This window comes from Anomaloglossus baeobatrachus, chromosome 8, assembly GCF_048569485.1.
Source record: "Anomaloglossus baeobatrachus isolate aAnoBae1 chromosome 8, aAnoBae1.hap1, whole genome shotgun sequence".
NCBI classification, from domain to species: domain Eukaryota; kingdom Metazoa; phylum Chordata; class Amphibia; order Anura; family Aromobatidae; genus Anomaloglossus; species Anomaloglossus baeobatrachus.
Genome location: NC_134360.1, coordinates 61,783,057 through 61,801,055, shown reverse-complemented (window position 1 = coordinate 61,801,055; position 17,999 = coordinate 61,783,057). Strand labels below are relative to the sequence as shown.

At 54.1% G+C, this 17,999-nt stretch overlaps 1 protein-coding gene across 2 annotated transcripts in view; it reads left to right on the top strand.

Annotated features, from left to right (window-relative positions):
• LOC142249211 (galectin-1-like) overlaps positions 1-16,987 on the top strand; it is a 104,521-nt gene extending 87,534 nt beyond the window's left edge. For both annotated transcript variants that reach the window (XM_075320820.1, XM_075320821.1), the window contains exons 3-4: positions 12,696-12,867; positions 16,597-16,987. In XM_075320820.1, the coding sequence (XP_075176935.1) occupies positions 12,696-12,867; positions 16,597-16,740 (316 nt within the window). In that variant the 3' untranslated portion in view covers positions 16,741-16,987. The remainder of the gene's footprint in view (positions 1-12,695; positions 12,868-16,596) is intronic.
• Positions 16,988-17,999: the final 1,012 nt, after the last annotated feature.

Sequence of the window (17,999 nt, the reverse complement as noted above, 5' to 3'; positions counted from 1 at the left end):
TGTTACAAGGAGTGAAGCGGTCTCCCATTCCTGGCCTGCCGCAGACTCTCCTGCTCAGCGGCCCCGAAGGTCTGCGAGGCTGCGCAATGTGCAGAGGTTTACTGCTCAGGGAAGCAGTGAGATTCCCGTTATCTCTGCACATTGTGAGACCGAGGATCCCGCCTCTATTTCCCAGAGGCAGGAGGGTGAGCATGTGCAATGCGTGGTGGGTCCTGATTCGCTCACTGACGTCACACGGCTTGATGACAAGGCTGGTGACGTGGTGAATCCTGACTGGCCAGGCTGGGACGTCGTGGACCCTGATTGGGTCAAGTCCGTCATCTCCGCCTCGCGCCCGCCCTCGGGTGGAGCTGAACCTCCTTAAAAGCTCCCCCTGCCATCATGGCGGCGTGCGACCGTCCTTCTATGTTTGGATGTCTGGCAGCGTGCTGCCACGCCACTGCTCAGGCATTACTGACTCTTGTGGGCTTGGCCCTTGCTGCTCCGGCAGTACCTTGTTTGCAGGCCGTGTTCCTGCCTTGCTGCTCCGGCAGTATCCCCTTCAACAGGCCGTGTTCCTGTCCCAGGTGAGCTCCTCGAGTCTCCACCGGACTCACCTGGTTATTGAAAGCACACGTGCGTGGGCACCTCTGTGCTACCCTCGTGCCATATTCTCGTGACTTCCACTGGCACACGTGCGTGGGCACCTCTGTGCTTCCCCGTGCAACAGGTACACCGAGCCGTGAGATCCCTGCCATACAACCCACACGGGTTAGGGCAGATCGGTGTACATAGATCGTCTGTGACATTCCAGACGATCGCTAGCAGCAACCCGCTCACTCTTCACCCACCATAGCGGCGGTCCCTTACACCGCACAGTGGACCTTGACCGGCGGAAGCTGTCCATTTCCCATCTTGGCACGCTTCCCCGGGTCCCCCTCGTAACATTACGGTCGCGCCAAAGGTCTGGCTATGGCTGAAGAGCAGCAGCAGTTGCTGCGTTATGTGCAGCAGTTGGAGTCACGATTGGCAGCAGTGGAGCAGTCTTCCTCCGATAAGACTACTCTGACGACAGTCGCCACCCAGGCGGCTACCCAGGCTGTGCTAGTGGGCGGAAGGTCTCCTCGCCTTGCGCTTCCAGAGCGCTTTAGCGGCAACAGCTCTGAGTGCCGTGGTTTTATAAACCAGGTTACCACCTACTTAGAGCTGTCCGCGACTCTTTACGCTACCGAGAAGGCGAGGGTAGCCTTCGTCCAGTCCCTGCTCACAGGGAGAGCGCTGAAGTGGTCCACGCCGTTGTGGGAGCGCGGAGATCGTGTGGTGAATAACTTACCAGCTTATCTTGGGGCCATGAGAATGGTGTTCCTCGGGCCTCAAGTCACCCACGACTCCGCACTGCGCCTCCTACGACTTCGGCAAGGGTCCGCTTCAGTCGGGGACTTTGCGGTACACTTTAGGACACTTGCCGCAGAGCTAGACTGGCCGGGTAAGGTCCTTGTCCCTGTGTTTTGGGAGGGCCTGGCAGGGTTTGTCAAAGATGCACTGGCCACGCGTGAGGTGCCTGCCACTTTAGAGTCCTTGATTCAGGTTGCCTCTCGCATAGGCATCCGCCAGGCGGAGCGAAGGCTCGAGGTCTCTTCAGCACCCACGTCTTCTCGGCCTAAAAAGCGTCTGCCTCCCGTCTTCCATCAGACAGGTCTCCCAGCCAGTCCTGTAGGCGACTCCGTGGAGTCAATGGAGGTGTCCAAGGTGGTCTCCTCTGCCCCAGGTTCTCGGTCTTGTGTCATCTGCTTTTCCTGTGGGCAGAGGGGACACATAGCTACCCGATGTCCCAAAACCGTCAGGAAAAGACAGCGTCTAGTTTCTATCAGAGGGGGGACTCTAGACGCTACCTCTCCCTCTAGGTTGACTATCAGCGCCCAGTTGCAGTTCGGCACTACTCTCTTCTCTGCCCTGGCTTGCTTGGACTCAGGCGCTGAAGGCAATTTCATCTCGACCTCCCTGACAACCCGATACTCAGTTCCCCTGGTTCTGTTGCCCAAGCCACTCAGGGTTCGGGTAGTCGACGGGTCCATACTACTTGATCCTATCACCCAGATCACCATCCCTCTCAGGATGGATGTACCACCGGGACACCATGAGCAGGTGTCCTTCCTGGTGCTTCCAGGGGGGACGGATGAGATCCTACTGGGCCTTCCCTGGTTGAGACAGCATGCTCCTATACTCAACTGGGCAACAGGGGAGATCTCATCCTGGGCAGGATCCTGTAGAGAGCACCTCGTGACTACCGAACCACCCGCTACCATTAGGTCGGTAGGGTCCTCAGGGAATACAGAGGGGCCGGGTTTACCGACACCTTATGAGGCCTACAGGGATGTCTTTTCAAAAAGGGCGGCAGATACTCTTCCTCCCCACCGGCCATATGATTGCCGAATAGACCTGAAGCCAGGCTCCGAGCCCCCTAGGGGCAGAGTGTATCCACTCTCTGCGCCAGAGACGGAGGCTATGTCCAAATATATTCAGGACAGCCTGGCGAAGGGGTTCATTCGCAAGTCTATTTCACCGGCTGGTGCAGGGTTCTTTTTTGTGCAGAAGAAGGAAGGGGATATGCGCCCCTGTATCGATTACAGGGGATTAAATGCAATCACGATCAAGAACAAATACCCTTTGCCCCTCATTACTGAGCTATTTGATCGATTCCGCAGGGCAAAGGTCTTCACAAAGCTGGATCTACGCGGGGCGTATAATCTAGTGCGAGTCCGGAAGGGCGATGAGTGGAAGACCGCCTTTAACACCAGGGACGGTCACTACGAGTATCTAGTAATGCCCTTCGGACTCTGCAATGCCCCCGCCGTATTTCAAGACTTTGTGAATGACATTTTCCGGGATTTGTATCTTTCCGTGGTTGCATACCTGGATGACATTCTTATCTTCTCCCCCGATCTTACCACCCATCGGAGGGATGTCATCCGAGTACTTAAGAGGCTCCGTACCCATTCGCTATATGCTAAGCTGGAAAAGTGCGTTTTTGAACGGGAATCCTTGCCGTTCCTGGGGTACATCGTGTCCAGTCAGGGGTTAGCAATGGATCCGGGGAAGTTGGAGACAGTGATGAACTGGCCTGAGCCCCGCTCGCTGAAGGCGATCCAGCGATTCTTGGGGTTTATCAATTATTATCACCAGTTCATTCCCAACTTCTCGACGGTGGCAGCACCCATCATTGCCCTTACCCGCAAGGGTGCTAATCCCAAAGCATGGACACGAGAAACAGTAGAGGCATTTCACACTCTCAAAACTCACTTCTCCAGAGCTCCCATCCTTCATCGTCCAGACATCTCCAAACCCTTCCTACTGGAGGTAGACGCCTCTTCGGTCGGTGCAGGTGCAGTCCTGTACCAGAAAAACGAACGAGGAAGGAAGCATCCTTGTTTCTTTTTCTCCAAGACCTTTTCTCCGGCCGAGAGTAACTACTCCATAGGGGATAGGGAGTTACTGGCGATGAAACTAGCATTCCAGGAATGGCGGCATCTCCTGGAGGGTGCGAAGCATCCATTTGAGGTATTTTCTGACCACAAAAACCTCACATACCTCCAGACAGCACAACGCCTGAACCCAAGGCAGGCCCGTTGGTCTTTATTCTTCTCCCGGTTCCGCTTTATTATCCGCCACCTGGCCGGTGAGAAGAACGTACGGGCCGATGCCTTGTCACGTTGTATGGTTGTGTTGGAGGAGGACGAGGAGGAGCCTCGTCTTATACTACCCCCGGACAGCTTGAGGATGGTCACTCCCACTTCTTTGGACCAGGTGCCACCTGGCAAGACCCTCGTTCCCCCTGAACTACGGAACGAGGTGCTATCGTGGGCCCATGCCTCCAAGGTTGGGGGTCACTTCGGGGTCAAAAGGACCAGAGACCTGGTGACCAGGCATTATTGGTGGCCGAGACTACCCCAGGACATACAGGAGTATGTGGGAGCCTGTATGTCGTGTGCTCGGAATAAGCCGTCCCGGCAGAGGCCGGCAGGTCTTCTTCACCCACTGCCAGTGCCGGATCGTCCCTGGGAAGTGGTGGGGATGGACTTCCTGGGAGATCTGCCCAAGTCAGCAGGGCACAGGGTCGTATGGGTCATCACGGACCACTTCTCTAAAATGGTCCACTTGGTGCCTCTCCCACGACTCCCGACGTCACGTGCTCTCGCCAACTTGTTCATTCGGCATGTATTTAGGTTGCATGGCATGCCTGACAAGGTGGTGAGCGACCGGGGTCCCCAGTTCGCGTCTCGCTTCTGGAGAGAGCTCTGTAAGCTCCTGCAGATAGAGCTGAACATCTCCTCCGCATACCATCCCGAGACCAATGGACTAGTGGAGAGGACTAATCAGACCTTGGTAACTTACCTCCGCCATTTTATATCCGCGCACCACGACAACTGGGCTAACCTCCTTCCTTGGGCCGAATTTGCCATTAACAATTCGGTCCATGAATCCTCTGGCCAGACTCCGTTCCTACTCAATAACGGACAACATCCCAGAATCCCGGTTCCGATGCCCATTACATCACCCGATACTAGAGTGGAGGATTGGGCGACCAAGGCCCGGGAGATCTGGGATGACACCCAAGAGGCTCTTAAAAGGGCTAAAGACCGGATGGTGACAACGGCTGATGTTCGCCGCCGCCCTGCACCATCCTTCGCCCCTGGTGACCTAGTATGGCTGTCCTCTAAGAATGTTAACCTACGGGTAGAGGCAGCCAAATTCGCCCCTAGGTATCTGGGTCCGTTTAAAGTACTACAGCAGGTAAACCCAGTGGCATATCGACTCCAGCTCCCTCCACGCTATAACCAACACCTTTCACGTGTCCCTCCTGAAACCCGTACGACTTAATAAATTCTCGGGGTCCCTGCCGGCTCAAACCGACTCCCCGTCCGACGACCCTGAGGTGGCAAAACTTGTGGAGACAAAAGTCATACAGGGCAAGAGGTACTACCTCGTGGAGCGGGCCGGCCGTGGTCCGGAGCATAGATCCTAGGAGTTGGAGGATCATATCCGCGCCCCGGGTTTGATAGCGGCCTTCGAGCACGGACAGGGGGGGGGCCCTAGACGGGGGGGTAATGTTACATCTCGTGGCTCTCCTGAGGCAAGGACTGAGGCAGTCTCCCATTCCTTGCCTGCCACGAGCACTCCTGCTCAGCAGCGCCGAAGGTCTGCCAGACTGCGCAGTGTGCAGGAGATACCTTCTCAGAGAGGCAGCAGAAGGGTGACACCTAGTGGTTCTCCTGTTACAAGGAGTGAAGCGGTCTCCCATTCCTGGCCTGCCGCAGACTCTCCTGCTCAGCGGCCCCGAAGGTCTGCGAGGCTGGGCAATGTGCAGAGGTTTACTGCTCAGGGAAGCAGTGAGATTCCCGTTATCTCTGCACATTGTGAGACCGAGGATCCCGCCTCTATTTCCCAGAGGCAGGAGGGTGAGCATGTGCAATGCGTGGTGGGTCCTGATTCGCTCACTGACGTCACACGGCTTGATGACAAGGCTGGTGATGTGGTGAATCCTGACTGGCCAGGCTGGGACGTCGTGGACCCTGATTGGGTCAAGTCCGTCATCTCCGCCTCGCGCCCGCCCTCGGGTGGAGCTGCACCTCCTTAAAAGCTCCCCCTGCCATCATGGCGGCGCGCGACCGTCCTTCTATGTTTGGATGTCTGGCAGCGTGCTGCCACGCCACTGCTCAGGCATTACTGACTCTTGTGGGCTTGGCCCTTGCTGCTCCGGCAGTACCTCGTTTGCAGGCCGTGTTCCTGCCTTGCTGCTCCGGCAGTATCCCCTTCAACAGGCCGTGTTCCTGTCCCAGGTGAGCTCCTCGAGTCTCCACCGGACTCACCTGGTTATTGAAAGCACACGTGAGTGGGCACCTCTGTGCTACCCTCGTGCCATATTCTCGTGACTTCCACTGGCACACGTGCGTGGGCACCTCTGTGCTTCCCCGTGCAACAGGTACACCGAGCCGTGAGATCCCTGCCATACAACCCGCACGGGTTAGGGCAGATCGGTGTACATAGATCGTCTGTGACATTCCAGACGATCGCTAGCAGCAACCCGCTCACTCTTCACCCACCATAGCGGCGGTCCCTTACACCGCACAGTGGACCTTGACCGGCGGAAGCTGTCCATTTCCCATCTTGGCACGCTTCCCCGGGTCCCCCTCGTAACACCCTACCCTCCGGGCTCTCATGTCGCCCCTACACCCTATGGGTTCCATGGCTTTCTTGACATTTCCAGGAGGGATTTTCCGGTCGTTGATTCCTATATTATTCCCAAATTACCCTTACCCGGTATCAATAATACACGGACACTGCTTGCGACTTGGTAAAATATGGCCACAGCAGCCCTTTATTGCTTATTGTTTACACACTAACACAAGGGGGCGCCGTCCAATGGGCGTCCCCAACATTTAACAATAGGTAATACCATAATAATAATAATAATAATAATACAGTACGTAATACAATACGTAACCCTGGGTAGGCCCGGTCCAGAAGCCACCTTCCACCACCAAAACATGATCCCTGGCCGCAACACACACCGGGCCGGAGATGAGGTATGAATCACCTACGGATCAATACCCACCACCTTGCAGGACCCATGCCTGCAAGATCCTTGTAACCGGAGCCACTTTATCCTACAAGTGACTCTCCAATCAAACAACATTATCCGTTAAACCGCCTCTGGACCAGACCTACCCCCGCCACAGAACAGGCCACGTGACACCTTGCGTGGCCTGGACCCCCACACACCCAACGCTTGCTCCCCCAACTTGCAAGCCAAACCAACCATTAAAACCTTTCCATCCATCACTTAAACTCTGAGCATCCAATATATGCACCAGCCAGCGTACCCAGTCCACCTTACTGCACCGCACTCCCCTGATCCTTAGTGGCAGGAGCCACCGGGTCCCTCTGACGGCCACTCAGGCCCACCATGCCACAAGCTCCCAAACTATACCGGAATCCACACCATGCCGCGCTGGCCTTATTATAACCAATTAAATGCAGTACCGACTGTACCATCGTCCTCCCCAGTACCGACCAAAGAACCACTGTACAGTCACCCTGTACAGTCAGTTCTCCTCCTGTCTCCAGCTGAATTAAACCACCACTGGGGTTGAAATACAACAACAGGATGACACACTGCTTATGCTACTGGGTCACTTCGCACCCCAAACCTAGTTCTCCCAGGAAACCGCTAAAGTGAAACCCCGCTGTAAAACGACTGCAATCCATAGCCTTGAAATTTCCCCTACAGCTGACCTTGCAGCTTTCCCAGAGCCAAATATCACTACCGGTCTCCCCTGACCAATTTATTCTGCCATCACACCCTCTGACAACAACAGAGATTCGAGCTGTCTTCCCCAGAAAATCCCAAAGTCTTCCCACATACTCAACTACCACACTAATGGACCTTCTTCATCCGAAATCAGGCCCACTTAATTTCAACGAGGCCCACACGGCCTAACGGAACTATGCTCTACCCCAAAATTAATACGGCCTCAAAAAACAAAACAACCGCAATCATCGCCCTGTACCCCTTACTGAGGCGAAGATATTGAAGCATTACCTTCGATCCCAAGGTCCCCAACAACACCTCCAACCATAATGCATAGTCCGCTTGCCTCCGCAAACCGGACCACTACAAGCTCCCTGTACTACAATGCCCACCGGAAAATTGCAGCCACACCACTGGCCCGATTGACTCCATATGCAACTATGGGCATCAGGAGACACAACTTTACCAAACACCATGTCCGGGCCTTTCGATCTCAAGGAAAAACCTTGTGACACGCAACCCCCTTTGAGCTCTCATATTACACCACAAGATAAATTAAAACCTTGGCCACACCATAGTATCCGCTCAAAGCCGACCACCGAGGGGCGTACCACTATTTTCCCGTCACGCACAACTGCACCTTCAAACCAAATAACTTCGTGCCGTGAGACCGGAGCACCACGACTCCCTAAGCAAATCCTTACCCAGATGCCCATACCTACCACCGGGCCAAGAATTCCTTTTTTTTTTAAATTGTATATGAATATAAAATAGACTCCACCAGCCCACAGATGCCAGGAGTCCACCCATGCAAAACACCCAATAATACCAGATGGCCCCAAGCTATCCGACTTACACTCTATGCACCACAAGTACCCAATCCTCTAGTCCAAACCATAACTCGCATAGTCCCCACCCGTAATCACGGCTGTCCGAAGAACTCCATTATTCCGTCCGCAGCCCACCATTGCTGATTAACCGAGTTCACCCACAGCAGCCCAAAGCTGCCCAGCACCTACATTAACACCAATTCAGTCACGCTGGACTCAACATTCCTCCCAGCACCAACCTCCACAATGGGATAACATGCTGACTAGCCATAAATTAACCCCATGTTACCATTGATGCGGTTGCAAACCTATAAACCCATTACAGCAACCAACACTTCACCTTCGCCTACATTTCCGCTCTCCTTTATTCACTTATCCACAGCAACCCTCGCGCCATACCGGGGCCCCGCACCTACACATCACTCACAAAAACCCCCTGAAAACTCCTCGCACACACCGTACCGCGGGACCCCCCGCCCCTTTACCTGACCCACCATAATTCATCCAATAAGAACCACCATGCATCAGAAGATTAATAATGAAACACCCCAGCAAACCTTCAATAACTGCGCCGTCTCACCCGCTCACATGTGCCGCAATCATCAGCCCCCTTAACCAAGTCTCACAAGACCTAAACTGCGGTAAACGCCGAACCTCGCCATCCCCAACCTGCAACTGTAACCACCGGACCTGACGCCACCTGCACCCTCACGGCCTCGCTGCCATGAGACCACCCCGTCCGTAACTCTGCCCCTGGCCTCCAGAACATGAACCCACACCCCCCGGGGACCACGGCACCAACCGACCTATGAACTAACCACATGCTCCAAACCCCCCCAGCTGCTACCCATATCTCCAGACACTACTCCACTACAGCGACTGTCACCCCACCACTACAAAAAGGCTGAAACTTAAATTGATTACCGCGCCAGGCTGCCTCCAGAGGACGCCCTCAGATCAGCCGTCACCGTCCTTTTTGCCAGTTGTCTGTCGCTGATCCCGGGACAGTCCCTCAAGCTGCAGGCACCTAATGCCCGCCGGGTTCACCCCCTGACGCCAGGAGCACCGTGTCCACATGCCCTGTTTGGGCCGATTGTCACCTCCACAATGCTGGGCGCTCCCCTCCTGGGGGAAGCCGCTACTGATTAGAGCTGCACGCTTGTCCCAATGCCTGCTCCAGGATAGACAGCAGGCCTCCTGTCTCCTCCTCGTCGCCACCTGCTGCGCCCAGTCCTCTGGTCCAGATGATCCAGCCACACAGGTGAGGTGACCCTGCAGGCGCCTCCTGTCTCCTCCTCGCCGCCGCCTACTGCGCCCAGTCCTCTGGTCCAGATGATCCAGCCACACAGGTGAGGTGACCCTGCAGGCGCCTCCTGTCTCCTCCTCGCCGCTGCCTGCTGCGCCCAGTCCTCCGGTCTCGATAATCCAGCCACACAGGTGAGGTGACCCTGCAGGCAGCCGTCCTCCGGCCCCCCCGCGGAGGGAGGGGGGGGTGTTGTCCATCCACCGCCGCTGGGCGCGCTCCCGGCCGGGAGCGGCCGCATCGCTTAAAAATCCAGGCTGAGGCCTCACACCGGAAGTAGGCCCCCGGGCTGGACACGCCCCCTTTTCGGCCATCGCGGCCCTGCAGGAGATTCCTCCCGACAGCCAGAGCGGGCGTAGCAAGCTACCGCCGCCCGCCCAGCTGTGGAGGGTCCCCACGGGAGTGGGGGCTCTCACGTTGTCCTCCTTACCCCCACCTTCCCCAAAAGACCCCGGCGAGTCCTGAAACTGCCAGCACTGCAGCAAAGAGGGGGGGGGGGGAGGGGAAGGTGCCGAGGAGACACCCAGGCAGCCTGGGTGTGGGACTGCACTGCCTGGGCGCCCTGCACCGCCATGCTGACCAGATCCGAGGATTCCTCAGGACATCATGATGGAGGTTCCCCAGCCCGTCCAAGCTGCAGATCTGCGATGTTCGGATCCATCAGGCTGGATGTCATGATGGAGGTTCCCCAGCCCGTCCAAGCTGTCATCCAGGAAGTGCAAAAGGAGGTAATTGACTCCCACCTCCTATTATATACACCATAAAGCTCCCTCCTTTCCTTCCACCACACTCCACCCCCTAACCAATCACCTTCTTTTCCTCATTCCTAAACGAACCAACACTGTTTAACCCCATCAACTCCCTACCCTCCGGGCTGTCATGTCGCCCCTACACCCTATGGGTTCCATGGCTTTCTCATCCGGTTTGAGTGGTGTGGCTCAATCCGGCTGTGCAACCTATGCGGCGAAAACACTGCATCCTTTGCATAAGTTTTTCACATGCGGCCCGTGCGGTTTTTGACGCTTGCGGCATGCTACTGAGCATGCGCAGTGGCAAAAAACGCATGCGGTGGCCGGATGCGGTTTTTGCCGCATCCAGCGTCCATAGGCATGCATTGAAAAATACGCCGGATGCAGCGCAATGCGGGTTTTTTTTGCCGCACAAAAAAACCTGCCAGGCAACGTTCCATCCGGCCGCCACATCGGCTAAATCTGCCGCATGTGTCGCGGGCGGAGGAGGGGACGCTGCGCTCTCCCACTGCTCTATTGCGGCTGCTGCTCGGTGGTGGCTCGAGCGGTGGGCCGGATCCCGGGGACTCGAGCGGCGTTCCTCGCCCGTGAGTGAAAAGGAGGATTTGATTGTGGGGATTTGATATTGTCCGTGACGCCACCCACGGTTGTGGTGAGATTGGTGACACCACCGCTGCTCTGGACGGGGATCCCGGGAGTGATGACAGGGAGCAGCCTGGATGTTAGTTCTCCCCTCCGTGGGTAGGGGGGTTGGTGTTCCCGGGGCCCGGTGATGGGGTAGGGATGGATGGCAGGTGGGTTACGGGGCCTGGCGAGGTGCAGGGTCGCGGGGGCAGCGCTGTGCCGCACGGCACGGTGGTACTCACTCAGCCAATGATGAGGACACAGTTTTCGGTAAAACACACGGCTGGATGGACGGGTCCCACAGACGGCTGCGGTGTTGTTTCTCCCGGCAGGTTGATGGTGACTGCCTTTCCCTGCACCTATGTAGTGTAACGGTTCCAATGGGTTCCCATCGGTAACCCGCTCCACAGCTTGGATGGGTGCTGAAGGAGCCCCTTTTGCCCGCAGGCTCTGGCCCTGGGAACTTTAGCCTTGGCGGTGACTGTCTTTCCCTCTCTCGGTTGGACTGTTGCCTTCTGATGGTACTTGGCTGCTGGGAAACCCAGGAGGTTCCTTTCGCTAACGGATTTGGCAAATTCACGGCGACTCCTAGCCTTGCCGGGGTCCGTAAGCCCCTGCCGGATGGTGCTGGCTTCTCTTTGCGTACCGGTCCGGTACCGCCGGGCCACCGCCCATCCACGGTCCTTACGGTTAGCTCCAATAGGCCACTCCTGCAGACGGTCACCACCGTCTGCCAACCTTGCTGATCCGTCCGGGCCACACACCCGGACCAACTTCAGTCTGCTCTACTACCACTTTCCTTCCTTCCACTTTCACTTCCCTCACTGAACTGTCCTCTTTTCCCGCCTCCAGGACTGTGAACTCCTCGGTGGGCGGGGCCAACCACCTGGCCCATTCCCTGGTGTGAACATCAGCCTCTGGAGGGAGGCAACAAGGGTTTTTGTCTGACTTCGGTGTGCCTGACCGGGAGTGTGGGGTGTATAGGTGTTGTTCTCTGTGGCCCCTGGCTTGTCCAGGGCGCCACACATGCGGCAAAAACCGGACTGAACTCAAGCCCATGCGGCACTAATTAAAGTCTATGCAGGAAAAACGCAACTGGCAGCAAAAAAGAAACTGTTGCGATTTTCCTGAAGTGCCGGATTGTGCCGCATAGCAAACACCGGAGGTGTGAAAGCAGCCAAAATGGGGATAAGGGGCCGACTGCCGCTTGCTCCAATTAAGCCGAATTTAAACAGCCATATGGGGAGGGGGGCAGCAGACACGTCCACAAATTACAGATGTAACTGACTTTAGGTGCTATCTTCTTACTTTGTATGAATACTTTGCTTGTTTTGAATGGTTTCTGCATTTAACTTCACTTTTTTTTCTTTTATTTGCTTATATAGCGGCATCAACTCTATTGCGCTTTACAGACCTCATCTGGCTGGCTTCTCTGTGGGGCTGGCTCTGTGCTCCCTCCAGCTTCCTCTGGGGCTGGCTCTATGCTCCCCTCCAGCGTCTGTGGGGCTGGCTCTGACTGTAGAATAAGCTGACATTTTCCCTGGTCTGGCTTCTAGCCAGTAGTGATGAACAAGCACGATCATGCTCAGTACTCGTAACCAGCAGTTGGATGCTTGGACGGGCTCAACTCGTGTACCAAATATAATAGAAGTCAATGGGAAACGCTCGCATTTGTCCAGAAGATCTTCTGCAAAAATACTTGGGGGTCCCCTATTGACTTCATTATACTCCAGTATTCAGGTCGTGCCTGTCTGAGCATCCAAATGCTTGTTAGGAGTACTGAGCACCCGAGCATGGTAGTGCTCAATCACTATTAGCCATTAAACCCATCCAGTTACTCTTGTTTTTACACACAAGTGTTCAACATTTCAAAAAATGTAACTTATTGTCTTATTTTTCAGCTTTGCAATAAACCTGGGGGAAAATGCTTCAAATCTCCTTCTCCACTTCAACCCCCGTTTTGACTTTCGTGGAGACGTTAGAAAGATACTCTGCAACTCCAAGGAGGCAGATGTCTGGGGGTCTGAACAGCGAAACGATTCCTTTCCCTTCCAGCAAGGGTCAGAAACCACGGTGAGGGTGGTGAATGTTATGGTTATTTCCAATGTACATTAGAAGTTGGTTTATGGTCCTCTTCTGCTCATGTTGGCTTAGCTAGTCTAGACTTGGTGCATTTTGTGTTAGCGCCTTATGTTACCCTATTCACTGGGAAAACCTGTTTGCTTATACAACAAAATTATCCAATGTCCTTTTGGCCTCTGGAAAAGTGCAGAAGGCTGACACTTTTTTTTTAATTTTTTTTTATTAACCCCTTAACGACCGCGGGCCATAAAATTACGTCCTAGTGGTCATAATGTTACTGCCCGCGGTCTGCCGGCGGCAGCATGCCGCGATCGGTGCACATCTCAGCTGATTTTCACAGCTGAGATGTGTGCCTGCTAGGCACGAGCAGAATCGTTATCTGCTCGTGCCGTTTAACCCCTTAAATGGCGCTGTCAATATGTGATAGCGCCATTATAAGCGCGATCGCGGTAAACTTTTACTTACCGCCCGATACCGGAAGTCACGTGACTCGATCACGTGACTTCTGATAGTTGTCATGGTAGCACAGGGTCATGTGATGACCCTGTACAACTCATGAATTGCTTTCACTTTCGCTGTGCCAGCAGCACAGCAAAAGAGAGAGCGTATCTGCTGTTTACAGCTGTATAGCTGTGATCAGCAGATAGTGCAGAGCGATCGGAATGCTGATCGCAATAGCCCCCTAAGGGGACTAGTAAAATTAAAAAAAAACAAAAAAAAAACTAAAAGTTCAAATCACCCCCCATTCGCCCCATTGAAAATTAAAGGGTTAAAAAAAGAAAAATATACACACATTTGGTATCGCCGCGTTCAGAAACGCCCGATCTATCAAAATATAAAATCAATTAATCTGATCAGTATACAGCGTAGCGGCAAAAAAATTCCAAACGCCAAAATGACTTTTTTTTTTTTTTGTCGCCACAACTTTTGCGCAAAATGCTATAAGAGGCGATCAAAACGTAGCATCTGCGCAAAAATGGTACCGTTAAAAACAGCCTCTCTGCTCCCAGCCTCCTCCAGCACGCCGTGCTCCTCTGCCGACACTTACCCACACCCGATCGCATCCACTCACCCACACAACCGATCGCATCCACTCACCCACACAACCGATCGCATCCACTCACCCACACAACCGATCGCATCCACTCACACACACAACCGATCGCATCCACTCACACACACCCGATCGCATACACTCACACACACAGACACTGACGATATTGCACATACGGGCTGATACTCACAACATCCGGGGATATCACATGCTTCTGGCCATGTGATCCTCCGTCAGGTCCTGGAAGCTCACAACAGCACAATATCGCCGCCGAGAAGCAAGCGATATCCCAGGATGTTGTGAGTATTTGGATGCGATGTGATGTGTGAGGTATGTGTGAGTGTGATCTGATTTGTGTGTGTGCTGTTATGTGTGTGCTGTTATGTTATGTATGTTCCGCAGCTGCAGGACCTTGATGTGTGGATGCGATGTGATGTGTGTGTGAGGTGTGTGTGAGAGTGAGTGTGAGCCGGTGTACACTGGTAACTATGATACACATCGGGTAACTAAGGGACCTTAGTTACCCGATGTGTATAATGGTTACCAGCTTTCACGGCCTCCGTTAAGATCCCAGCATCGCAAGGTTATGTCTGGCGCTGCCGGGATCCTGACGGAGCCGGTGTAGAAGCAAGCGATATCCCAGCATGTTGTGATGTGTGAGGTGTGTGTGAGAGTGAGTGTGAGAGTGAGTGTGATCTGATGTGTGTGTGTGTACTCACCTGGGAATCGGAGCCCCGTGTCAGTTGGGCGGCCAGAGCGAGCGTGCATTGCGTGAGGGGGGCGGGGCCTGCAGAGAGCCGGGGCGAGAGGCCAATCCGTGTGGGGGGGCGGGGCCATGGCGAGCCCAGCGGCCAATCAGCTTTGTGTCACCGTAAGGACACAATTTCGGAGCATGACAGACAGACAGACAGACAGACAGACAGACAGAATAAGGCAATTATATATATAGATAGTTTTGGCTGAGGTGGCACAAGCTGGAGAAGGAATCATCTATCACCATGGTTCCCAAAGAGCCAAATTCACCTCTGACAGTTGGTCACAAGCCACATCCAGAGCACTCTGGGTAATCACTTCCAGTTCTCACACCAGTAGTCCTAGAGTCCTCCCCATCCATTTCTAGGACACACACACACACACACACACACTTTTCAGGATCTAAGGCTCAGTGATGGGAGCATGATGGGGGGTGCGCAGCATGGCGAATGGAGCACGTTTGGGAGTGCGCAGCATGGCGGATGGAGCACGTTTGGGAGTGCGCAGCATGACGGATGGAGCACGTTTGGGAGTGCGCAGCATGACGGATGGAGCACGTTTGGGAGTGCGCAGCATGCCGGATGGTGCACGATGGGGAGTGCGCAGTATGGCGGATGGAGCACGTTTGGGAGTGCGCAGTATGGCGGATGGAGCACGTTTGGGAGTGCGCAGCATGGCGGATGGAGCACGTTTGGGAGTGCGCAGCATGGCGGATGGAGCACGTTTGGGAGTGCGCAGCATGGCGGATGGAGCACGTTTGGGAGTGCGCAGCATGGCGGATGGAGCACGTTTGGGAGTGCGCAGCATGGCAGATGGAGCACGTTTGGGAGTGCGCAGCATGGCGGATGGAGCACGTTTGGGAGTGCGCAGCATGGCGGATGGAGCACGTTTGGGAGTGCGCAGCATGGCGGATGGAGCACGTTTGGGAGTGCGCAGCATGGCGGGTGGAGCACGTTTGGGAGTGCGCAGCATGGCGGATGGAGCACGATAGGGGGTGCGCAGCATGGCGGATGGAGCACGTTTGGGAGTGCGCAGCATGGCGGATGGAGCACGTTTGGGAGTGTGCAGCATGGCGGATAGAGCACGATGGGGAGTGCGCAGCATGGCGGATGGAGCACGTTTGGGAGTGCGCAGCATGGGGGATGCAGCACGATGGGGAGTGCGCAGTATGGCGGATGGAGCACGTTTGGGAGTGCGCAGCATGGCGGATGGACCACGTTTGGGAGTGCGCAGCATGGCGGATGGAGCACGTTTGGGAGTGCGCAGCATGGGGGATGCAGCACGATGGGGGGTGCGCAGCATGGGGGATGGAGCACGATGGGAGGTGCACACCTCCCCCCAACACACACACACACGCGCACTGCACAACACACATACACTAGGAATCACAAACAACGCCCTACACAGACACCCACACACACAGACAACGCTGCACACACAAATATACGCACATACTGCACAACACACACATTGCTCAAAACATACCTCCCCCAAAACACACCACACACACAAACCGCACAACACACACACACAACGCTACAGACACACAGCGCTCCACAAACAACGCAACACACGCAACACACATACAACACCGCTCTCACCCCCCGCGACACTCAGAACATGTACAGCGCCCTACACAAACACTTGGTAACTACACACAACAACATCTATATATATATAATATATATATATATATATATATATATATAACAAAAATCATACATGAACTACACAATACGTAAATTCTAGAATACCCGATGCGTAGAATCGGGCCACCTTCTAGTAGAACATATTCGTCTGACTAGTATAAGACTGCCAACGAAGGGCACAAATGTCACACGCACTTAGCTGATGGCTAACGTGGGGGGAGTGGTTTGAAGCTGGGAACTTTATCTGTTTTTCTGTCTTTGCAGGTTTGCTTTGAGTACCAGACAGACAAGATTGCTGTAAAACTGAGTTCAGGAGAAGAGTTCTCATTCCCTGTCCGCATGGCTCTGCCCTGCATCTCGTTTGTCGCCTTGAAAGGCATCGACTTTAAGTCCATTACAGCCAAATAGTGACATTATCCAGGAGGATCGACCGAGCTCCCTGTCCATCCAATCAGTATAGAGTATATTGTGACTTCCCTTGATGCCACTTATCGGAGTGCCCAGGCCCTCTAAGGAGCTTAGAGTAGGCCTTCAATTTTAAAGCACTTGAGCAGCATTTAAGAGGGGAGCTAACATTGTGAACTCACTTAAGTCATGGGCTGATGGGAGCCATACATTGTGTGAAATGGATAATAAACTCCTGCAATGTAAATGATCTGACTTTGTGCGTTATTGCATGACCGTGGGAACAAATTTGTGAGGTGACAATGTGGTGCCCCTGAGGGTCCAGTCACCACAGAGGTACTGCACCTCAGCCACAGGTGTGATATCCCATTCCCTGGTAAGGGAGAGGTCACAGGCTGTTGTACACACATACACTCTTAGGCTATGTGCTCACACTGCGTGTTTTTGACGCTGCATTTTTGGCCGCTAACGCACAAAAATGCACCCGCGGCAAACTCATGCGTTTTTTACCCCGTTTTGGTGCCTTTTTGGCAACGTTTTTGATCTCTGCATTTTTCCAATGCATTGCATGGGGGGGAAACGCAGAAAAACGCAGGAAAGAATTGACATGTCCATATTTTTGTAAGCTCAAAACGCAGCTTAAAAAAAAGTTGTGTGCTGACGGCAAAAACGAAAACTCATAGACTTTGCTGGGGAAGCAAAGTTATGCAGTTTTGAGGCCAAAAACGCACCCTAAACGTGCAAAAAACGCACTCTGTGCACATAGCCTTTAGTGTAGCTATACCACTTCAGGCCATGGTTAGGGTGAGATTGTTCCTTAGGGAGTGCAGTCCCGGAGCCAGTTTGGGGGTTGGGTGAGTTAGTGGATGGACACTTTAGAACAGAGTGTGAAGAAAGGAAAGTGAATCTAAACAGAACAAGTTAGACACAGAACGGAGTGGAGTTGGAGAGTGAAGGTGAAGGATGTAAGGAGAAGAGAGGTTCTGAGGATTGGAGCCAGGGAGCTCATCCTAGGACAGAAAGGAAGTAGGGGTCCTAGAGTCACGGGAAGTGAGACGTACTGGTGTGGAGGGACCAGGCCGCAAAGGGGGCCAACCCCTAGATTAGAGGAGAACTACAAGGCTCAGCTAGCAAAACCAAAGGCTGAGGTATCTTTATGTGCCGAAGCCACGTGTGAATCCACTGAAAAGTTGGCCAGAGGGTGTCAACAATACTGTCTATTGCTCTACTGCAGGTTCAGGGTGCTGCTCTCTGAAGCACTT